General features: G+C 41.4%; 1 protein-coding gene across 1 annotated transcript in view; it reads right to left on the bottom strand.

The window, feature by feature from the left end:
* SEMA5B (semaphorin 5B) overlaps positions 1–23,917 on the bottom strand; it is a 506,709-nt gene that overhangs the window by 154,289 nt on the left and 328,503 nt on the right. The window contains exon 6 of the mRNA XM_048484504.1: positions 9,336–9,398. Within this exon, the coding sequence (XP_048340461.1) occupies positions 9,336–9,398 (63 nt within the window). The remainder of the gene's footprint in view (positions 1–9,335; positions 9,399–23,917) is intronic.

Genomic DNA, 23,917 nt, shown 5'->3' with positions numbered 1-23,917 from the left:
AGCGGCATCCCTCGTCTGTTGAGAAGAGAGGTTGCATTTTCCGCCGCATCTGCCCTGGAATTTGCTCCTGCCTCAGGGTCGCCCAAAAACTGAGCACTGGGACAGCGTGGATGTCGCCACTGGCTTCGCCGCCAGTGGGAGTGAAGGGGACTCCGAGCTCCCTTTCGGAGCATGTTCTGAAAGCCCATCTTCCTATGATCTGCAGGCTATTTTGAAGATGTAGATTTTGACGCCAAAATGAAAAATGCACTTTTCCTGTTGTTACCGCTGCTGCTTGGGTAACATTAAGTGATTTCAGCTCAGCCAACGTAGCGAGGTGCAGGAAGCCGGTGTTCTTCAAAAGCAAACTGGTTGCTACAGCTCGGGCAGGGGAATCGCGCTTTCGTAACCAAGCACTAGAACTTTTATAAACCCACATCAAAAAGGGCAAGGGGGCAGGTAAGGGGGGGCAGGTAAGGAGGCAGGTCCCTTACCTTGCAACAATAAGGAAATATCAACACATAAAAGAAAAGGTACAATTACAACTTTGTGAATGGGACCATGGGATCTCGCTGTCAGGCGTCTTCCTGCGAGACTTTACAATAGTGCTGAAATGGAGAGCGGAGGGTCCATTCATAAAACTGGGTGAGGCTGTTTAACGCACTCAGGAACCTGGTTATCAGATGGGTGGCTTCCTTGGGTTATGCCTTGAGGCTCCCGTGCTTCAGTCCCACAACAAAAGAAAGTTCAAATGGTCCAATGGTGATCCTGGCACGTCTTTCAACGGCTGGAATATCTGGGGTGCCGTCATCAGATTCAATTTGTAAATCCAAAGGGGTCTTTGTTTTCGCTAAAGAGATTTACCGGGTGTTGGCCCAAACTGAATTCCAAGGCTAGCTTCCTTGGCCCTTAATATCAGCTGCTACAAGCTCTTGCTTATACCAACAGATACAGGTATCTAAAATAACATTTCTAAATTTAAACATTAGAGGAAATCTTAAAGAACCTCCAATACAGTACAAGCACATATACATATAAGCAAGAGTATCCTAAATTAATAGTAACAAACCTTAAATCAACTGGAGAACCTAGCTAAAGTATAATCCTAAACACTGGGCAAAAAATAAATCCAACACTGAGGGGGCTTACATTAAACCTTAAAAGGGATAAAAGCAAGAAGGAAACCAAGTAAAACATTGGCACAATCACATATATACGTCCTCTGCAAGCCTTATGGCGGCTTCTGGACCACACTGGTCTCTTTGCTCTGATCCTTAGCCAGTGTAGTTCAGTGACAGGCTCAGGAAAATATTTTTCCTATTTTCCTGTCGGTAACACTGTCATCCCCTAATACTAAGGACTGAAAAGGGAGAGGAGGAGGAGGATAGATATCTGTGGATAGCCTCTGCCAAGGCACTCTCCCAATATGAAGCTAATACTACAGACCTATCTCACAGAGTAAAAATTAGTGGAGTAATATATGAGGTACTTTGAGCACCTTGGGAACAGTGAAGGAGAAGAAGAAGGAGAAGGAGGAGGAGGAGGAGGAGGAGGAGAAGAAGAAGAAGAAGAAGAAGAAGAAGAAGAAGAAGAAGAAGAAGAAGAAGAAGAAGAAGAAGAAGAAGAAGAAGAAGAAGAAGAGGAGGAGGAGGAGGAGGAGGAGGAGGAGGAGGAGGAGGAGGAGGAGGTATAGCAGGATTAGGTAAGAAGGTAATAAAGGAGTTTGAGGCAAGAAGAAAGTGAAAAGTCCAGAAGCAGTAGGAACATATGGCTAACATGCTCTGCCTATTTGAGGCAGGAAAGAAACTGCTGGCTGATCCCTAAAGAAAGAAGACAGTAAGTAAAGAAATTTGATCCTGCTTCCCTGAGAAAAGGGGTGAGAATTACCCAACCAAGATGTCCTCCTACCCCATCAAAGAACAATAAAGCGCAAACAAATAATTGTACATTAGTTCAAATATCACCAGCCATGAAAAAGGAAGGCTGAGGGCCATGTGGCCTGCAGTTTTAAGCCTCAAACCCATCCATGCCCAGCCTGCAAATCTTTGTGCAGGCTGGCCAATGGTTTGCCTTAAGGACACCATGTGGCCGGCTCAGTTTCCTGCCTTCTCCTCTCTTCTCTGTGTTGGGAGGGGGGTGGGTGGGCAGCAACCAGCAGCTGCTATGTGAGTTCATGCTGCATTTTTAAATTGTAAAAGAGTGTGATCATGCTGTCTCAGAAACACTAACTGTTATGTGCCTAAAACATTTCAACACACAAAGTATTAACAATTTTGCAAGGACTTATTTTGTTTTAATTTTAACTTTGCCTTTTTTGGTACATGTATCCCATAAACATAGGTATACCATGATGCCATAATAAAATCCATGCCTTTAATAGCACAGGTTTTAGCATAAAATATATTTCTAACAATGAAGGGTTCTATTGTGACCGTATAAGCACTTTTGTTCTAATTTTTAATTTAGGCAGTATTATTTCATCTTGACCAAAGTTGTATCCCAGAATCCCTCACAAAGCCAAATTCAGCCCAAACCCCATACCTCACCAAAATGCTGACAAGCAAGTTGACACATACACAGGATGTGATAACAAAAGGGACCATGGAAGAATGAAAAGTCATTTGACTTGCAGGATAGATAGCCCTTCCCTGAAGGAAGGTATCAAAACCCCATATAATCTGCCCCAAGGGTCCCTGAAAAAAACAGATGTATGCCATCAATCTTTAGGGAGAATGATTTCTTTTGTTCAGAAGATCCATGCTTTTAGTCTCAAGACCCCAATGTACCTGTTTTTACTACATTGCATTTCTATTTTTGTATACTTATATTTTGAACCTGAAAGAGAATGATATTATGAAGCCTGTGGTATTACTTGCCTGTTAACCTTTATGAAGATAACTTATAGAATGTATGCCAAATTAAACTAGAATTTCTGTCTCTCTGAATGCTGCTAAGTTGTTCTGTCTCTCCTCCCCCATGTCGCTATAATTCACCCATTGTCTCCTGTAATCAAGTCATTCGAGCCTCCAAATATTGTTGCTAAAGAAACATCTGCATTTCTAAACTACTACCAAGTAATGTAAAAGGCCCCTTTTTGTTGTATTAGCAAAAGTAATTAAGAACCAGGATGTCTAGGTCTAGATGAAACAGAAGTTGAAATCTTAAATACTGCCATCAACGGTACCAACGCTCTGCCAATGGATGTATTAATGTTGCTTTTCATCAGTTTGTTGGTCCCTACCGTTGCTACAGGAAATGTTGTCGGATTCAATACATTTTTTGAACGATTCTCAAGCCTCTTGCCTGTATATTCCCTGTCACTCCCGTCGGGAGTTGGGTAAGCCTGCCTGCTGCCTTCTGCGGCAACACTATCCCTGGGGAGAAATCCAACAAAGGTGGATTCTGAAATATTCCTATTAGATTCTAGATAAATTGTGAGAGGACAAGCATCTGAAATAGAAAACAAAATCAGAATAATTGAATCATTATGACCCTTACTTGGCTGCCTACTTTACTATCCTGCAACATTTAATTCGACATGAATACTGGTGCAAAGCTTTGCAATGCTTGGGCTGCCACAGAGTGCTTGCTGCATGCTAAAAAGTGCTCCCATTGGTTGGAGAAGTATTGCTTCCCTTTAGCCTATGAACAATAGCAAAGCCACACGACTGCTTTGTAGACATATTACTTGCCGCAACGCACAATCTGTAGGAAATTCAGAAGGCTTGGCAAAACAGCAAGCTTTCTCACTGCTTTGGGGCTCTTCCAGACAGGAATGTCACTAATCTGATTGTAGTCATGGTTTATGGTTTTGTGTAAAAATTGATACTCAGACGTGCTGCAGCTCTGAACACTATTGACTGAGCAGTGCAATTTATGTGGCTGCATCAGAAAGGAGTAAAATGAATTTCAACTGTGCTCAAAAAGAAATGATAACTTGTTCAACACATCCATACATAAAATCATCTTTCACTTGCCTCTCCTGGGTCTTCTGGAAAGTATAATTGGCCTGTAAAACAAATGTTCGCAAAAGACCCAGTCCCTCCTTTTGAGTAAAAACTGTTTCCAGCTTCTCATCTCACAGTCCTGCATGTTGTTGAATATTTCCCCAAAGATATCATTTTCCCCTTTCAACAGAGGAAAACTAGTCTAAAACCACCTGGGATGGAAAGCAAAATACTTTCTCAGCCACAGACAGTCTTGTTTCCTCTCATTTGTGATACGGAAATCAACTCACAGAAAGGCTACCTACAGTGAATGCTCCAGATGCCATATACAAACAAGGTACTGAATGCACTTGCTGTTTCTGGAGAAATCTTATCAAGGATGCTAAGAGCTTCTATTGAGCAGATAAGGGGATCTGAACCGCCAGAGCTGGCCTGGGGAGCCCTCAGAATGAAAGCATCAAGATCACAATGTTCCTTGGAGATGCTTCACATGCCTCACTTCTCAGTCCCATTACGTCTTGATCGGATACAGCAGAGATCAGATTTGAAAAGCCTCTCAGCCTGGAAGAAAGGCTTCGTCAACTAGCAATTCAGCGCATAATCTTTCAGAAACAGATAAACTGTGGGTTATTGAACATGCCTATCAGATGGAACCTTGTAAAACAAAAGCCAATGTGCTCTGGCCTGACTTTTGCAATCCCATGTTTCTTACTCTTATTTCCTCTATGTGAGAGGAAACACATCAGATCCTGTCCTGCCCTTAAACCCTTGTGTACTACATGCTGAAAGCTAAGGAACATTCAGAAATGCTATTCCCAACTTACTTATTACAGCCCAGAATTTCACCACCATAGGTTGATACTAGACATGCAGAAGTTACACATGCAGAACAACACATAATAGTTGTCACATTTAAATCAGTCTGACATCTCAATGAATGAAGCATTGATATGGCACAAATGTTTGATCTGACTACCTGATGCACTGGCATAGGAGCAGCAGTGGCATAGTGGTTAGGATCAGGTGTACACTAATCTGGAGGAACCGGGTTTGATTCCCTGCTCTGCCACCTGAGCTGTGGAGACTTATCTGGGGAATTCAGATTAGCCTGTACACTCCAACACACACCAGCTGGGTGATCTTGGGCTAGTCACAGTTCTTCTGAGCCAGCCCCACCTACCTCACAGGGTATTTGTTGTGAGGGGGGAAGGGAAAAGGAGTTTGTAAGTCCCTTTGAGTCTCCTATAGGAGAGAAAAGGGGGATATAAATCCAATTCTTATTCTTCTTCTGACTACAGATAAACACAGGAAAGTTTCTGAAGCATAATTTTCAAGCAGTTCTTCATATTCTCATTTTTAAATTTTCCACATTGGGTTTTTGCCTCAGCTTATCTTCTTAGCTGCACCACACACACACACACCATACTAGATTTTTTTCGCCCAAGTTTTTCAGGAGTATTGAAAAAAAAAGATAATTCATACCGGGGGTGGGGGGAAGGAGTGAGAAAAATATGCAGTTAAGAGGCCAAATGGAAGAAAAAACCTGGAGCAGAAAAGCCTCTAGAAATGTAGATCCAAGATTTATAGTACCTTAAATTGGAACGTTTCATAAAAACAATCCTGACATACACTTATGAAAAGCAAGAAAACTGATGATAGATCTAATTGACAGTGAATGGAACCAACAGCTCAAGATTTTCAGGGCTTAAAATCCAATTCTAGCAATTCAGAACATCTATATTTGAATGAACTGCAATACGATAAGAGTATTGTAAGGCATTTGGTGGAATGAAGAAATCCAAATAGAAAGTTATTTAACATTTACAAGAAGTCTCCACCTTGGCCTATAATTGGAGGCTTGAAATCAACAGCTCTGTTTGTGAGAGAAATTAGACTTGGCATCTACCAGCCTGTGCTGCTGTAGCTATCTTGCTTTAACATGGAAAAGGGCAATGCAAGAATCATCAAATAATGTAACTAGCTTGCTTATTTCATTTGCACATTTCCTGAGTTCCTCATAAGAGAAAAGTAGCTAAGGAGGGACTGTAGATTTCCAGTACAATCCTAAGTAAAGCCAATATTCTTCTAAGTCCATTGAAATTAATGCAGTGTGTCCACATAAGACTATTTATATTCCACCTTTTTCCTCTTAAGAGGGCCAATAGGAAATAGAAGAAATCAGAGGCTCTCTATGTTTTTCTTTAAAGTTTTTATTAAATTTTTGCTGTGCTGAAAATAAGCCAGACAGACTGAGGCATTATCGTAGCCTTGTTCTGCATTTCCATCTTATACTTAGTATTTACATAGCATTTTTCATTTTCAAAGTTATTTTCATTATCACAATGGTCATACAAACAGGGCTAGCATTATCATACAATATTGACTACTAAATGTATAACAGAGGTTGAAAGATAGTGCTTTGTCTAATCTGAGATTTGAATTACTGACTGTCCAGATCTCTTAGCTTCCTCAGTAGCTTCCACTTCCTACACATCTTCACTCTACATGTGATCTAGGGAGATATGTCAGAATGATAAAAATGTTATTCAGGCATTAGGAAAGTGTATACATTTGCTCTTTGTAAACCTCCTCTCTTTATCAGCTTTCTTCTTTATGAGTATGGTTGTGGAAAGTGTTGTCAAGTAGCAGCCAACATGGCACCGCTACACGGTGTTCAAGGCAAGAGATTAACAGAGGTGGTTTGTTATCGCCTGCCTCTGTGTAGCCATTCTGGACTTTCTTGGTGGTCTCCCATCAACATATTAACCAGAGTTGACCCTGCTGAGCTTCTGAGATCTGACAAGATCATGCTAGTTTGGGTCATTCAGGGCTTTTAATAATTACAGACAGTTCAAATATCCAAGTACTCAATATCATTTGGCAAAATGTATTCTAAAAACAACAAATCACATCTCCCTCAGCAGGTGTGATAGCCAACATAGCAACTGAGTCTGACACGATCCTACAGGGTAAGAAGAATTTATCTGTGCAATGTTGTATTCGCCCACCATCTCTCTTAAACTCTTCATGCATCGCTGAAACACCCACATGGGCTACAGATCTCTGCTGTGTAAATGTTGTAGGCAAAGTGACTAAGAGGCTAGCTTAAACAAATTATTTGTATCAATCAGTGCTATATTTAGATCAGGCCTTAGCTGCAATTGTGTTTCTGGATCCAGAGATACCAAAATTCCAAAGGATGCACAGGGTGGGGACACAAACGCATAATTGTTCTGTTCCATTTTATGAACACCATCCTGAGGCACAAGAAACCTCTCCTAACAGTCCTCCCCTAATAGGTCACGTAATTATTTTCAATTGTTTCTCTGTCACCCACAGTATGTTACAGGTTAAATACAGTCACAGTCAATGGTTTCCCAGAAGTACCCTAAGAAAACGTGGTTGTCTCTCATCACTGGGAAAGCAGACTTGAATTTGCTCTGCCTCTTCAAAGAAATTTCATTCAGGAGTGTAGGGAGACAATTTTAATGCATTTGCTGCCGTCTGTACTAATTTCCTTTGAACACCTTGCAGGCTGCAAAGCAGTGTTATTAACACGCTCCTGGATATTTATATTTATTTCTTTAGACAAACAATTTCATTAATCAGTTTTGTCCAGCATCCCAGCCAAGCTTTTTTCTTTTGGCGTGCAGAAGGTACCAAATAGGATTTACTAATGATTTTCTGTCTGTTGTTTGCTTTTAAAGTCTGCAAGATTTTTTATTGCTGAGGCTTCCAAGCAATCGGAGGAGGGGGAAACTGTTAACTTGTAATGCATTTCTCTGTGAAAGAACAATGAAAAGAGGCTCAAAAATGTATGGGGAAAGTGCAGACCCTTGTCTTTTTGAGCTATAGCTGGTTTCTCAAGCTCTGGCCAAGGGACTTTTGCCAAAGAAAAAGTAAATCAAGGCTTTAAATGCAACTAACACAACACACGCGTACTGGCTTATACTCCAGCTGGCACCAGCCAGATCAGTGGGAAAGGGATGAAGTAGTAGAGTCACATTGAACCATGGCATTTATGCTGTAGGCATTAGTGCTAAGCCACAAACAGCTGGTCATATGGAGGACGGAAGGTACAAGGCATAACAGCATTAGGATGGATGATGGAGGGGTGGGATGGAATGCTGCTCTGGAAGTCCTTAGCAAAGGATAGGATGTTTTTCCACATCAAGGCAGCACAGGGGTCAACTCAGAAGCAGAACTGATCGCAGGCACACAACAAAACTAATGCAAGGTTAAAGGACTAGAGCAAGGGATGGTAGAAGCAGATGGCATGGTGGCAGAATGAGAGGGCAGCAGGCAGGCAAAGATGCTGGAAGGAAGGCAGATGGGAATATCTAGGAAGCCACATGGCCAGGACTAGAGTGTGGCATCACCTGCACTATGGACAACAGTTTATTGCTAGGGTAAAATGGGAAGAAACAGAAATGTTTCCAATCAGCAAAGGTTGTAGACAAAGTTGTATTTTATTTCCCCGTCTCTTAAATCACTATGCAGAATATATCATAAAGAAGTTGGAGTAGATGTAGATGAAGGTAGAGTGAAACTCTGCATAAAGCCATTCAGAGCTTCCTTGATCCAATCAAGAAACAATTGGCTATATTATCCCAACCCTTAGAAACAATAGATGAGCCACTGATTAGATCAAGCCAGCAATCTTAGCATGGGAAACCCCAAAAGATCCAGGAAAACTAAACTGAAACTTACTAGCTCCCGCCCCTACCTGTGCAAAGGGGTATAAAATACTGTGCACCCTAGACTCAGCGCTCTTTACTGGCTAAACCTCTCTTGGTATAGTTGGTTGGAGACACGATATATCGTCCTTCGCTTGGGTTCCCATGCTGGCATAGGGATCCTTGTTTTCTTCCAGACTTCTTCAGGTGAACTGAGGTAACGTATAAATCCCCCGCTCCCCCTCCTACTCTATTATCCAAACCTATATTTTCCTCCCTGCTTATATGTAATAGGAACTGTGTGTATGCTTCTCAACGTCTCACTGTATGAATGTTTGCAACCAAAAACTTGTATAAAAATATTTTAACTACAATTTGGTCACTTCTGTATTCTCTGTAGAATGTTTCAAAAGCCAATTCTGGTATAGTTGTCCAAAAGATCCCACCTAGCCTGCCCCTCGCACTGCCAAGCTGAGTTATATTCCCCATTGCTACTTTAAAAATATTCTAACTGTTAAGCTAGGTAACAATTCAGAAGCAGTAAGCACAGAATACCAGTGGTGGAGTGGAACAAGTGTTCTACATATTTCATGTACTTGTTACAGTAACACTTATACATTTCATACTGTGAGCAGATATCATATATTTCTTCATGTAAATTTGAAGTAATATAAAATCAGAAATTTTCCTATGGTTTTTTGGGTTATGATAATGAGGTTGGTGGGAAGCTTACCTCTGTTTTTCCTTTACTCTGACAAGATCTTCTTGTGTCTTCATCAGACCCCCATTCTGTTGCCTAGAGAACCAAAAAATACACATCATATAACTATAACACAAATTATTCTTTTCTGACCAAGAGATTTTTGGGGAATAAGAAGGAAACCAGTTTGCAGCTGTGGTAGACATCTAACTGCTTTGGACTCTAGCTGCGTCCAAACAAAAGGCAGTTGATAAAGAAACCAGTTCTGTAGGGGATGAGGTAACTGCCATATTAATACAGGGGAAATCGTTTTTTTAACTTACAAGTACACATAATAAAGCATTTTAATTAAAATTTAACTAGCTTTAACAACGTGCTTGATATTTGTGGAAGTCTCTGGAATGAAGGACCTTTTGAAATTCAACGATTTCCTAAGCAGGACCACCAAAAGCCATCACAGTCCTCCAAACAAAGATTTCTTCTACTTCCCCTCATATCATTCAGTATATCACACAACAAATCACATGCCTTGGCAAGTTTCATGGCCCCCAGTGTGAACAAGTGTCCTAGAATGTTGTCTCCTCAGTTCTCCCCCTTGACAATTTTGTTTGTGAATTCTTTCAGAATCAGTTCCTCAAACATTTGCTGTTTTTTTTAAAAAAAAATTTGCTCCACCCCCACCCTCAATTTATCTCCTGTAAAATCACTCATACCATCCTAATATCATCTTTGGCTTCAGAGATCTCATGGACTCAAACAATTATATTTTCCAGTTTTAACACGTTTAGCAGTGATCAAAGCCAATGCAATTAAATCGTAATTCAGGTTAGTTATAAGTAGGTACCTAGTTCCAACGCCTCAAGCAATTTGAACCAACTCATGTAAGAAAACACAGTTCGTAAAGATTGCAAAACAGATAAAACACATTAAATAATCTAAATTTGCTACTGCAAACCAGGACACACTCAACTGAATTCTCAACTCATTATTAAGAAAGAATCACCACATTTATTACTACATTGTGTCCACTCCCATGAGACCACATTCTGAACTACCACTAGGCCTGTATCTTCTCCAGTGTCTTCCCTATAGTAGTAGTTTTACACACTTCTTTATTTGATTATGAACCTAACATACATTTGTATCTCATCCTTTTCCTAAGGGCTTCAGGGTGGCATATGTGAAGCTTATCCCATTTTGTTCTCAAAACAACTCTGCAAGGTAGTTATACTGAGGGAAAGAGACAGGCCCAAGCAAGGCAGATCTACAATAAATAGATCCGGGGCAAGCAGTGAAATTGTGCCCCCCTGCCACTGCCGTCCATTGGCATGATGAATGACGCTCTGCACATGCCCCAAGGCATTCAAGGGATGGTGGGAGATCTGGCACAGGCCTGAGAATGAGGCTGGGTGCAGGGGGTGGTAGCTGTCCTCCAGATCTGTTTGAGGTGGACACAAGCACACAGGAGGTAGAGTGCAGCAGGGTGGCTACAACTGGGGTGCCCTATCCAGTACCCAGTCCTGGTGGACAGGAAGGCAGGTGTGGTGCAGGGCATTGGAGGTGCTGGTGCTGCTGTTGAGAGTGCTGCTGCTGCTTGAGGAGATATTCCATCTGCGGGCGTCACTGCTGATATTGCTGGCTGAGGGCGTGGAAGAGGAGGTGGTAAAGGGCGAGGCCGCTTCACTCCCTCCACCACACAGATAAGTCTACCCCATTCCCCAACCCGAATAGCCCAGCCTACACTGCAAGAACATAGGTAAGGGGGGATTCTCGGGTTCAAACCCCCCATTACATGTTTGAAGCTCCGCCCTCCATTTGTGGGTTTTTTGTAATTTTAAAGTGTTTTTTTGGTTTTTGGCTTGCAGGGGGTACAGTTCTTAGGCTAGCAGCACCAAAATTTCAGGGATTTTTCAGGAGACTCCCCTGATGATACCACCCAGGTTTGGTGAGGTTTGGTTTAGGGGGTCCAAAGTTATGGACTCCCAAAACGGGTGCCCCCATTCCCCATTGTTTCCAATGAGAGCTAATAGAAGATGGAGGATACACCTTTGAGGGTCCATAACTTTGGATCCCCTGAACCAAACTTCATCAAACCTGGGTGGGATCATCAGAAGAGTCTCTGAAAGATATCCTGAAAGTTTGGTGCTGCTAGCTTAACAATTGCACCTCTGACAGCAGGCACCCCCGAATTTCCCCAGATTCTCCTTTTAAATCCACCCCCTTTGGCATGGATTTAAAGGGAGAATGTGAGGTCTCCAGTTTAAACTTTGAAAGTGATGCTGTTTCAGGGTAGGGGATAATCCACCCCAAAACAGCATCACTTTCAATGTTGTTTTAACTGGGGACCCCAGATTCTCCCTTTAAGGTGGATTTAAAAGGAGGATTTGGGCTCCCTAGTTTAAACACCATTGAAGGGTAGGGCAGAAGGGACTGCTGGCTGCTGACTGGGAGCCCAGCTGGTGGGAGGGACGGGCCATCCCTGACCTTGGAGAGCTGCTTTTATAAGCACTGAGGCCGGGGGTGGGGGCTTGGGGAGGCTTGACCACATCCCCAGGGCAGGTGGGGGCATGGCCCCACTCCCAAACCCCCCCATAAAAAATCTATACCTATGTCATTGCCTCAGAGCCCATACAGAAAAGCCAGCAGCCTGACAGTGGTCCAGGCGCCCTCCCATACCTCTGCCCCTGTTGCTTTCCACACACTTCAGACCTCAATTGTGCAACATTGAGTACCTGCAGCCACTTGCAGAATACCTGCTGCTGAAACCCAGCAGGTGGCCCTCTGCACCTCTGGTCTCTTCTCGGCTGCAATCAAGGCAGCCCCTCTCTCTCTCTGTGGCTACTCTCTCTGGTTACCCAAAGTGGTGCGAAGTCTCTCCCTTTCAGAGTTGGGAATTAGCAGGAGCAGACTCTTGGCTTTGCAAAAGGCCGATAACATGAGACCTTGATTGCTCATGTATACGAGAGTCAGCTTTCACAAGAAATTTGCAGGATTGTGAATAAAGTTTAACAATTTTTATTGATAATGGGGATACACAAGCACACTATAAAAGCAACAGAACACAAACACAGTCCTAGGATATAAACAATTTTTGAGGGGGTAGGTCTTGAATAGATAAGGAATATATGGGGCAGGGAATGCATATGCACATCGCTTGCCAAGCTGCTAAGTCCTCCACTTGCCTGCCCACATCTTCATGGCCTCTGGGGGGAGGGGGGGCAGGGCGGGTGGGCAAAATGAGCTTCCCATATGACCCACGCGAATGCCACCTGGTTCAAATGTCCCCCCTGCACCCCAGGATACGGCATCATGTCCAAAGCCACTTAGTGAGGTTTATGCCAAAGTGGGGACTCAAGTCCAGATTTTTCCTGGTCCAAGTCTTGTATGTGATCTACTACATCATACTGAAATTACCAGATGAACAATGTAAAGACAAACTGCTTCAATTTGCTGGTATTTATATATTTGTATATGCTGAAGAGGGCTGACCAAGTTCAATATAAAAATTCATCCAAATGTTGTTCTTAATGAGCGAGCACTGGTCTCAGCCCAGACTCTTTAGGAGGGAAATAGGAGTTTAGGAGGAAATAGGAGCCCACTATTCAATTTACATTGACAAATGCTGCACCGTTATATAATCATCTCAAGAGGTTTTAGCAAAATAAAAAAGAAAAATAACCTTTTTGCTCTGGGTGATAACAAATAAACATTGTAGAACTGAACTTAGCATCTTTACATTTTGAACTAGCAAGAAATAGATGCATGTTTAGGCCTCCCCTGTGTACTTTTATTCACAGAAATATGGAAAATATGTTTGCTAAGCTCTTGGCTGCAAGGAATAGACTGATGTATGATATAAATATACAGCAGATGAGATGGAGATGAACAGGAAAAAAAGGGGGGGAGGACCACATTGTATGTGCTTGTGAGTGTAGCCCAATTTAAATATGATGATGGATGGGGGAAAAAACTTACCTGTGCAAGATGGAACAAACCTGGTTTCTCATTTAAACTAGAAACTCGGCCACTATGAATACAATACTGACATACCATAGATATGAAGCTCAATGAGGTTTATTCTGACATTCGCAGCACAGCTGCTCAGTTTAAATGAGACTTTGTTTAATATTTTCAGGTATGACTGTGCCCAACAAGCATTACATTTAAATCAGACCAGACAGATGGGGAGGGGAGGATGGAGACAGGAAGGGGGGAAAAACCTGTGTGTGTGTTTGCGTGCACGCGTGTGCACGTGTTTGAGAAAGGAAGGGGAAGAATAGATTTGAATGGGCTTGGCCAGGTCTAGCTTTCAATTGCAGGCTCTACCTTGAAGCCCACGGCTTAAAGTTGGAGCTTCAGAAGCGGAGCCAGCGACATAAGCCAGGACTGAGCCTGCAGTTCAAGGCTGGACTTGGCCTAGCTGGGCTCAGCTTTAAACTACAAGTTTTATCAGTGAAGCTGGGACTGGCCAAGCGCAGCCTTGAACCATGTGCCCCCCAACTCTAATGCGCAGGCCATATAGGCAGTACTTGCCCTGGATGCTCTCTGAATACACATAGGGAGAAAGCACTAAGATCAATCCCAGATACAAAAGTATACCGGGTGACAACTAGTGTCCTGGTTTGTTTTTTATCAAAAGTTACCCTGACTTGATTATTCAGTGGATGCTCATTTAGTGTTAAACTACTGTTAAATTTACTGTCATGCTCCTTTGTGCTCGCTTTTCTCCATACATACTTTCTAGTTCAGAGAGAATTGGACACACAAATGATGAGTGGCTCTCTGCATGCACGGTAAAGCTATTGTATGATGACCTAACAAGGCCCTGAAAGGAGCCTGACATTAGCACAAATCTGATGACCACAAGCTTATGAGAGGGGAAATTTAGCGCAAAGCAGGTCCAAACAGACACGATTCCACCCAGGCAATGGTACTCCTTAAATTTAAATGAGACATTAGCATCCTCTTGCCACACTGAGACTCTAAATGTTTACCTCACCCCCCATACTAAAACAAAAAAGAAGATAAAACATGATTACACTATTCCACATGCCAGTCTCTGTTGGTAGCAAGTTGCAAGATTTTCTAGCTTCAGATCAATTTTTGACAAGCTAAAAGGAAAATCAAAATCCATACTAACAACTGCATGTGATGGTTTCTCTTTGCACTTCAGAAACACCCAGAAGCTACATTCTTCATTACTATCCTAGTTCAGCTTGACAACTCTTGACAGAACAGCATGAAAACAAACAAAAACATTTGGTTACTTTTAGCAATCAATACAGCTTGGAAGGTAAATATTCTAGACTCTCTGGGAGTGGTAACAATGAAAGTGAGAAAATTTCTGGAAAAATATATCCTTTTTCCACAAACCTTCTGACAGAAGCTAGCAGTATGGGAGAAACACAATCCTTAAGGTCTTGTAACCTAACCAGAAACCCAGTGAGTCTGGTCATAATAGAAACCCTTGACAACAGAGAAAATTATGGAACATGTTGCTGGTGACTGGGCCATTAGTCAATTCAACTTTAATTACAATCAAGGGAACAATTAAGTAGAAAGGAAGGGCAAGCTATGTTTTACTAGACTTCAGAACCTGGCTTCGGTAAAAAAGTCAAAGTCTGAGAAACTAGGGTACTCAAGAGAAATATTAATGCTGTCAGTAAAACAAGACCTGGTGAACATTGACCTTAACAACAATCTAACAATGACTGAGTTTCCTAAACCCACTCTTGTATTCATCCACACACAGTATTACAATAAGCATTAATCATCTTCAAGTAACCTTTTCTTTAACAGCTATGTTCCCCCTCCAAATTTTAGTTCCTCCAGAAAAAACATGCCGATAGGTTTCTATCAATCTAAAACTTTACATCGTATTACGTAATAAGAATTTTGACAACGCATTGCACCATATTCAGTATGCTGAAGAATATACAGTGTCTTTGGATTCATAGCCTGAGACACACATGTCTGAAGACATAATTTTAAAAATCTGACAATGATACCATTACCATGATTGCCACCTCTACTACAATCACCACCATTCCGACTTTATGATTCATGTTTGTTATTTGATACCAGCAGCATAATGGATTAAACAGAAAATATGGAATTTCTGCTATATACGGACTCTAATAGTGCAATCCTATACAGTTATTCCAGTTTAAACCCACTGAAATTTAGACTGCATCAACTCCGCTCTGTAAGTTGGTTCAACATGGCAACCAGTCAAATGTAACAACAGAACAGAGCTCAAGAGACACTATAAAGGGAAATGTGAGGATTTGGAATAATAATGCTGTGAAGACAGCACCACGAGAAGATACAAAAATTAAACAGTATGTTAATCTGTGAATCTTAAAAGCACATTTAACTGCGCATTAGACATTGGCCAGTATCTAGGTAAATGTCAGTTGCAAAGTTCTGGATCGAATCCAAAATTTATCTGTCACTGATGAATAATTAAAGTGGTTCTGCCCCAGCCTTTGCCACAAGGTTTTAAGATCCCACTTCTGTCATAATGCCAATAGTATGTTTGATAACTTTGCCTTATTTTGCAATATCAACAACCTGTCATTCACCAGTCGTCATGTGGTTATATCTGTACAGAGCTCTCAGTTAAAATGTCATGCATTTAAATGTCACCCCCTCCCCCTCCACAATGCTGTTATAAGGCATTAACAAGAAAGTTTTAGCAAACACTAGAAACAATTCATGAATAAATTTCGTTTAATAACACCTACAATAGCAATTTCTCTTTCATATACATTTTAAACTCCAATATCACTAGATATTGGAAATGCAACAATAATTCACATTTCCCTGTTTGAACAGGACAATCCAGGAGGTGAATGAATACTATAGGGCAACAATTCCACAATATCCAGCAATGTATTCAGTTCACTTTTTTAAATGAATGTATTCAGTTCACTTTTTCATCCATACAATCCATTCACATACAGAATGAGCTTAGGGGAAGGAGGAGTAGTAGTTTGGATTTATACCCTGTCTTTCTCTGTTATAAGGAGACTCAAGACACCTTATTAAGTCCTTTCCCTTCCTCTCCCTACAATAGACACCTTGTGAGGTAGGTGGAGCTGAGAGAGTTCAGAGAGAACTGTGACTGGCCCAAAGTCACCTAGTAGGCTTCATGTGTAGGAGCAGGAAAACAAATCCAGTTCTCCAGATAAGACTCCACCACTACTGCAGAGGAGTCTTCTTCTTCTTACTAGCTTTGTCCCACTAATGCTTGGAGTTTTAAACGCCACTTCTCTCGATTGAGCGCAATGTCTCGTAGGCCTGTAATTTTCAGATCCATATTGATGTGGGTTAATGCTGCTGCTGCTGCGATTTTAAGGATTTTAATATTTATATTTGTAATTTATAATTTGTATTTAATTTACTGTTGTACTGTATTTGGATTTGTTGCTGTACACCGCCCAGAGCCCCTTGGGGATTAGGCGGTCTATCAAATATAATTAATAACAATAACGAAACAACAACAACAACAACAGCTTTGATGCTCTGTAGTTCTGTTTAATCAATGCTTCGTTAATTCACCCAACAGCAAAAAAACGAAAAATCACAAAAAGGATAAAAAGAAGAGGCGAAGGGAAAAAGGAGTGAGGTGAGGGATGCGAAAAAATGGTGGGTCAGGCACCAAGGGAAAGTTGGGTGAGGTGTGAAAAACAGCCAGGCTTTTTGGTGGGAAAGAGAAAACATCCATATATATAAAAAGCTAACCATGCGTTTGTTCCTCATGCCCTAACATGGAAATGGGTGGACCGATTCCTCCCAAATTTTCCCATGACGTCCCTCCCTGTTGTGGGTAGGTAATCGGACCTTTAAATTGCTGAAAGTGCATACCTGAACCCAGTAAACTGCACGTTTCTGCAAAACCTGTGGCGGACCAATCAGGGGCCGCCATACCGGGTGGCATGGCTTGCCTGTCTTCGCTGCAGCGTGCACGTGCACGACGGCCTCAACTGTAGGCTGCCGGACTCGCCCACACAGGAAGAGGAAGGAGGAGCATTCCCAGGCACCCGGTAAGAAACAGCAGTAACGCGTCTCCCCTTCCTCCTCCCTTCCCCTCCGAGCTCACCACACAAAGCCACAGCAAAGCGTGGCCGGGCCCGCTAGTTTCAAATATGACTGCACTGCAAAGGAAGTCAGTTTGAAAACTTTTCAGCAAAAAAAAACAACGTAGAAAAAGTGTTTAACAAAATTATGATGCTTAGAAACGTTTTTGAAACGAAACTGGCCAGGGTGTTTGTGTGAATGTGCTGTAACCAATGGAGGAAACAATGTAAACAGCTTGTGCGGAAAAGGCAAACATTAAGCAAAAACAACCTGATCAGGCAGAGAGGAATAACTGAACAGAGTTGCAGCGAACATGTACAGATCTCCCAGTTTCCCTATTAACAAATCAAATGGAAATGTGTATCCATAAAGACTGGAGAAATGTGAAAACAGGGTTCAAGAGATCCTTCACACACTGCGTCCACAACGCATTGTATCCCGACTTTTTGAAGTGTTGTGTCCTCCTCCACCTTCAGCCAAAAAATGTATTCCTTAAAACATTAAATTTCCATTGAAGTAAACAATGTGAAAGAATAGGAAAACCAGGTACAGATTAAATAACCAACTCTAGAAAGAGATATCTGGTCAAAACATGAAAAGGAAATGCAAGCAGCAAAAAAGAATATGCGAGAATAAAGCGTCACAGAAGAGGTGGGAGGGACTGACAGGAAAACAATGTCTCTGTTGATAGCACAGTCTAAAACAATGTAACACATTCTATTTGATACTAGTGGTGATATCTGCAAACACAGATTTACAGAATCCAAAGCAATACAATTTCACTCAGGTTAAGGATTTACATAGTACACACCAGGCAAGAACAGTCCACTTATACCGAAACATTTATATTTGTCCATGTTGCAAAACATAGCTGAAGTTCTCTTTGCATAACTGCAGTTCACAATTCAATTCTGTTGAATAGAAGCAGCTTAAAGATCCCCAGTGGCTGTTGCTAGGTAACCATACAGCTTGCAAGCCTTGGTTTCCATCAGTAAAGGGCAGGGGGAAAGGGCAGGGTCCTTTCCAGGGCTGTGTTGGCTTTTGAAGGAAGCTAGGCCCATCAGTAACTACCTGGCAACTTTCTACCATGCAGCGTGCATGATCAAACAAATCTGCCTGCTAGCTACTGTTCAATAACAACTGCCCCATGAAAGCAAATATGATGTAGATGTTCAACCCAGCATCTAAGAGACCCAGGTCTGAATCACTGTACTGCCATGAAAGCTCATGGGGTAACCTTGGTCTAGTTACACATTCTTAGCCTAACTTACCTCAGAGTTGTGAGAATAAAATGGAGGAGAGAAAAATGATTTAAACTGCTTTGCATCCCAAATTGTGGAGAAAGGGGGGGGGGGTTACAAATGAAATAAGAAATATAGCTGAAGATGTGGAGCAGATTGGTTGATGGGTGGGAAGGGTAGAAGGAAGCTGGGAATTGTTATGACGTGGGATTTGCCAAGAGAAGAGAAAGAGAAAATTCTGAGGGAGAGGAAAATCAAACGTCCCTCACAAGTCCTTGAAAGTCCCTCACTTGTAAATAACTAAATTTTGTCTATTGTTGATTTTTTAAAAGAAAGAGATTTACTATTAAAAAACAAATTATGTTTTGGAGTCAGTTTGGAAAATAAAAAAACAGATTTAATTCCCGAATTCTTTAATTACAAGCAGATCCATCTGCTATTATTCTTGCTTACATTAAATATGCATCTCCACACAAGCTGCTCATAGTCAGTCTGCTGCCAGGCTCAGAACCAAACTGTTCTCTTCATTAAGAAATTGGATGAATGAAAGTTTCTGCCTTGACTTTCATGTTTCCTACAAGATGTACAGCCAAATGCAAGGTCAAAAATATTATGTGCATTTTAAGACCAATCCTATATGCGGCCACTTAAAGGTCATGAACTTTGCTTTCAATTAGTCACAGCAAATATACTGCAAAAAGCTCGCTGCACCTGCATAGCAAGACATCTTAATTCCATACTCGTTCTGTTTAGGAAATTCTGAATAGTGCTTGCCAGCTAAATCAGGCTGTACTACGTTATGCATGTGTGAGGGAGGGCAGGAGGTGGAGTAATATGACAGTTATTGTACACTGGAGACCTGGCCTGGCAGAGTCTTTTCTTTCTTACATCTTCTTTTCTAATAAATTGCACAGATCTCTAGTAAAGCATGACCCAACTGGGAGGGGGGAGGGGGAAGAGGACCTTACCATTACCACTGAGCAACATTAAAACACAGTTTCCAAGATTTAGTTGAGCCTAAACATAATTGTTCAAGTGAATCAGCATTTGTGCTTGCTGCATTAGTATATTTCAGAAACAGAATTCGCCTTTTCCCCCTAACCAATCCAAAGCAGAAGCCTCTACTGTGTATTGCTATGGACTGAAGGAAAAACAGAGTTGCACTTAGCTGAAACTGTTGTTCATGAAGTAGTCACTTATGCAGTCATATGAGTTACTGCACATGTACAAGCCTACCCTGGACAATTTTTGAAGTTCAAAATCTCTACAGGGTACTCCTTTCCCCTCCTCAATACAGCTTTCCCACCTTTTCCGGCATAAAAGGAGAGGGCAGAGTGTCCTTCCCTCTAGTGCCATCAGAGAGAGCTAGTCTTACTTATTATTACCATCAGAACTCGCTTCATGGCAGATGGGAGGGATGTGTGACTCCACAGGTGACCACTTGATACACAACAGTTACAGGTAAGTACAACTCTCTTTTCATTGTTGTGGCACTTGTGCAGTCCTATATGGGGTAGTAGGGAGCAGCCTTACCAAGTCTTGAAAGGAGAGTGTGAGTTCCTAGTTAAATACGGTCTCATGTATCACCTTTCTGTCTGCTACATCTTTCATGGCATCAGTGTAAATGGAGTGGTGTTTGGTGAACTTGCTTGAGGAGGGCCTTCCATACCTTTTCAACCAGGAGTCCTTAATGGATTGCCATGGAAGTCAACTGTGTCCTGGTGGAATTGGCATTGAGACGTATTGAACAGTCAACTCATGCAACTCATAGCAGAGCCAATACAGGAGATACATACGTCTGGAAATGAACTGCATGCAGAATTTGTGGCCTGATTTAAGGCCTGAGCAAGAGATGCTCTTTTTAAAACTTTTGGTTATGTTTAGATAGACAGCAGAGCCCTGTGGACATCTACACATTCAGTTTCATCCTGTGGTAGCAGAGGAAATACATGCAGTATTGGTGCCTCCCTAAAGGGCAGATGCCACCACAGCTGTCATCCCCTTCAGGTTGAGCCACCTCTGTTACCAACAGAGCCCTCATCCCCATCTTAGTTTGCTAGCAGACCAATATCTTCACAGGCATTTCATTTGACACCCAGGTCAAAAAGATTGTCTCAGTCTAATCAGTGAGGCTGCTTCTAATTACATTCTTAAGTCCCTGGAACTCTAGCCCAAGCATGGAAGCAGACATTTCAGGACGGAAGTGTTTCCGTAAGTATGAGCAGTAGGGAGAAAATGAAGTGAAAAATGAACACTTGGAGTACAAGTAATATTTTCTCCTCAGAAATAAAAAAAAATCATTAAAGGGTGTTGGTTAACTCTAATTCCATGTATTGTTTCACAGAAACATGTGCCAGTTTTCCTGGATACAAATTGTCTAGAAGTAGCCATGTTGGGCTGTTGTGACAAACGCAAAAAAGGAGATTTTAAACAAATGTATTGTGATATAAGCTTTCATGGACAAAAGACCATTTCATCAAGATACAATGGGCTTTATTCCACAGATCCTGATGCCAAGATAAATCTGTTAAAAGATTCCCCTTTGGGTCTTGCTTTCATGAGCAACAATTTTTCATTATATACCACTAGTGACTGTTTGGAGAAGAGAATTATCACTTTGTATATAGGGGTGTTATTGTTGTTTTAAAAATATGCTGTTGTCATGAGCATTATCATTTTATCCATGCAATTTTTGATGGTGTTCTTGGTTCATTTGTTTCTTTTACAGGAATTTTGCACTGTTTGTACATTACTTTTATGCTAGAATCACTGGAAACCTAAAATGCCACCCAAACTTCTTTTTCTTTTCTGCAGTGTCTGTTGAATACACAAATGTCATTTCCATTGTTCTGGATTTTTTATTCCATCTGCCCAATATCCCCAGGTTTTCACAAAAATCTGGGAATTGCTGTTAGTTTGCAGAAACGGGTATCCTAGTTCTGGATGGCTCCCTATACACATGTTTTTTAGCCATACAGGGTTTTTAATCCATATTCAATAATGCAGGCTTCCAATTCTATACCACTTGCCACAAGATGACATGTCAACTTTTATATAACAGGAAGAGAAATAAAAAATAATAAAACCTGGACCAATTGCTTCTGGGGATGCAATGAGTAATATTTGAAATCAGTGAAAAATAATGGCAGAGGCTTGGTATTAATTTTCATGCATTGTCGAAGGCTTTCACGACCAGAATCACTGGGGTGCTGTGTGGTTTCCGGGCTGTATGGCCATGTTCTAGCAGCATTCTCTCCTGACGTTTCGCCTGCATCTGTGGCTGGCATCAAAGGATCTGATGCCAGCCACAGATGCAGGTGAAACGTCAGGAGAGAATGCTGCTAGAACATGGCCATACAGCCCGGAAACCACACAGCACCCCAATTTTTATGCAATTTGTAGTTGCATCACTCTGCGTAGTCTGCTGCTCTTTGACCAAACTCGAATTTGGCCTTTCCCCTATTTCCTTGAAACTGATTAATTGGAAAACTGAAAACACTACATAATGTAACCTTTAATATCAATTATCAATCATAAGATGATTATCTTTGATATCAAGTTTGTACCCCTTTCTAGGTGTATGTGTGATGAAAGCCTCTCTCAGTGTTCACTGCCTAGGATCTTTGAAATTCCAAAGTCCATTCATGTTGTACTTGGAACTACCTTATTTTCTGGACTCCAAGTGGTGAAACAGATAAAGAAACAAAACAAGGTGTTATCAGTTACATATAGAGATACTAGGTGCCTTGGGAACAATCCTAAGCAGGTTTACTCAGAAGTAAGTCCTATATTAGTGAGAAGGGGCCTTACACCCAGAAAAATGTATTTGGGACTACAGCCTTACATGGAACAGAAGGCTATCCAAAACTTCATAATGAATAGTGGAAACCTCTGTGCCAAAGCTATATACTCATTTTCATCCAAGCAATAGAATGTCTTTTCACAAAGCATGGAATGAACACATGACACTAAAACATATGACAGTAACCATTTTCTGCACTTTGAAAGGGCAAATGAAGATGACAGGCAATTTATCCATGGTTCTGACAATTACATCTTTGCTTTGGGAAAATAAAATCTACTGGTATGCCTCCAAGATGACACATACAGCAATACGTTCTCCCCAAAATGACATCTAAGGCTCAACATGCCCTGTTTACACTTTGTCAAGCTTAGGGAAAGGGACAGTACAATTGTAAACAAAGAAATTAATGACACTATTTTTCCAGTCCTGCAGTTTCCAGTCCTAAACTGAAGTTCAGTGTACTATAAACAGTGAAAGGAAAAGAAAATTACTTTCTGCCTCAAATGACCATGACTGGATTCCAAATTGCCAAGTTGGGATAAAGAAATACAAGGACCTAAATCACTAGAGCGAGCTATTCTCCTACTGATGCCCATTCCCATGTTTTGCCCAAAATTTATTAGAGGTCAAAGAACGAACCCAGAGCAAGATTAGCAAAAGACAACTTAAATTTGTGCTAACACAGGCTTCAGTAATGAAAGAAGATGCTAATTTTAAGGCATGCTCACCCTTATTCCCCCCCAGTCTCACAACCTCTCCTTAAATCCAGGACCCATTCTGTCATTTCTCAAATAAAAGAGTGCAGTGCTTTTTGTCAATACCCAATTCTCTCCTGCATTTGTTGTAAGCTTTTCCCTGGGAAGCCTCGGGGAACATCTCTTCTGATTGACTGCCTTCTCTGTCCCTACAGCTTGCCTCACTTTGCTATCTTCCTTTTCACCGCCAGACATTAGCACCTGATGCTCCAGCCATCTGTACCAGCCTTCTTCTTCCAGCAAAAAAATGTACTTGCTGCTTCTCCTGAAAAGACAGCTCTAATGTCATCATGGGGAGGGGAGGTTAAATCTTTCCTTGCAAGCCCTTTTAGTCTTTCTCTCACCCTTTCTGCTATTCCATCACACTACGATTTCTCTGTTCCAATCTGCTTCATTTTGAGCACTGTCCTTCATTTCCTACGGCCACCTGTCTCACCTCCTCAAAATCATACTACTGAAGGTCAAAGACTGTTCACAAATGAATGCCAGGGTTTTTTTTGGGGGGGGGGGACTTTTTACATGAAAGGACAAAGCATCATTCATCATTGGTCCTGCTGTCATGATTTCCCCATCTGTCCCTTGGCAGTCTATATTATTTTTCCACTTATCTATGCAGATTTTTCCTGACTGATTCCTTACTTACAAAAATGTTTGTAAAATTTCAAAAGAAAAAAAAAACCCCTTCATTCTTAAATATGTTCATATCAAAAGCTGTTTATCAAGTTCACTTAA

Source organism: Sphaerodactylus townsendi, linkage group LG02, assembly GCF_021028975.2.
Source record: "Sphaerodactylus townsendi isolate TG3544 linkage group LG02, MPM_Stown_v2.3, whole genome shotgun sequence".
In the NCBI taxonomy this organism is placed as follows: Eukaryota; Metazoa; Chordata; class Lepidosauria; order Squamata; family Sphaerodactylidae; genus Sphaerodactylus; species Sphaerodactylus townsendi.
This window is presented reverse-complemented; position numbering and strand designations above follow the sequence as displayed.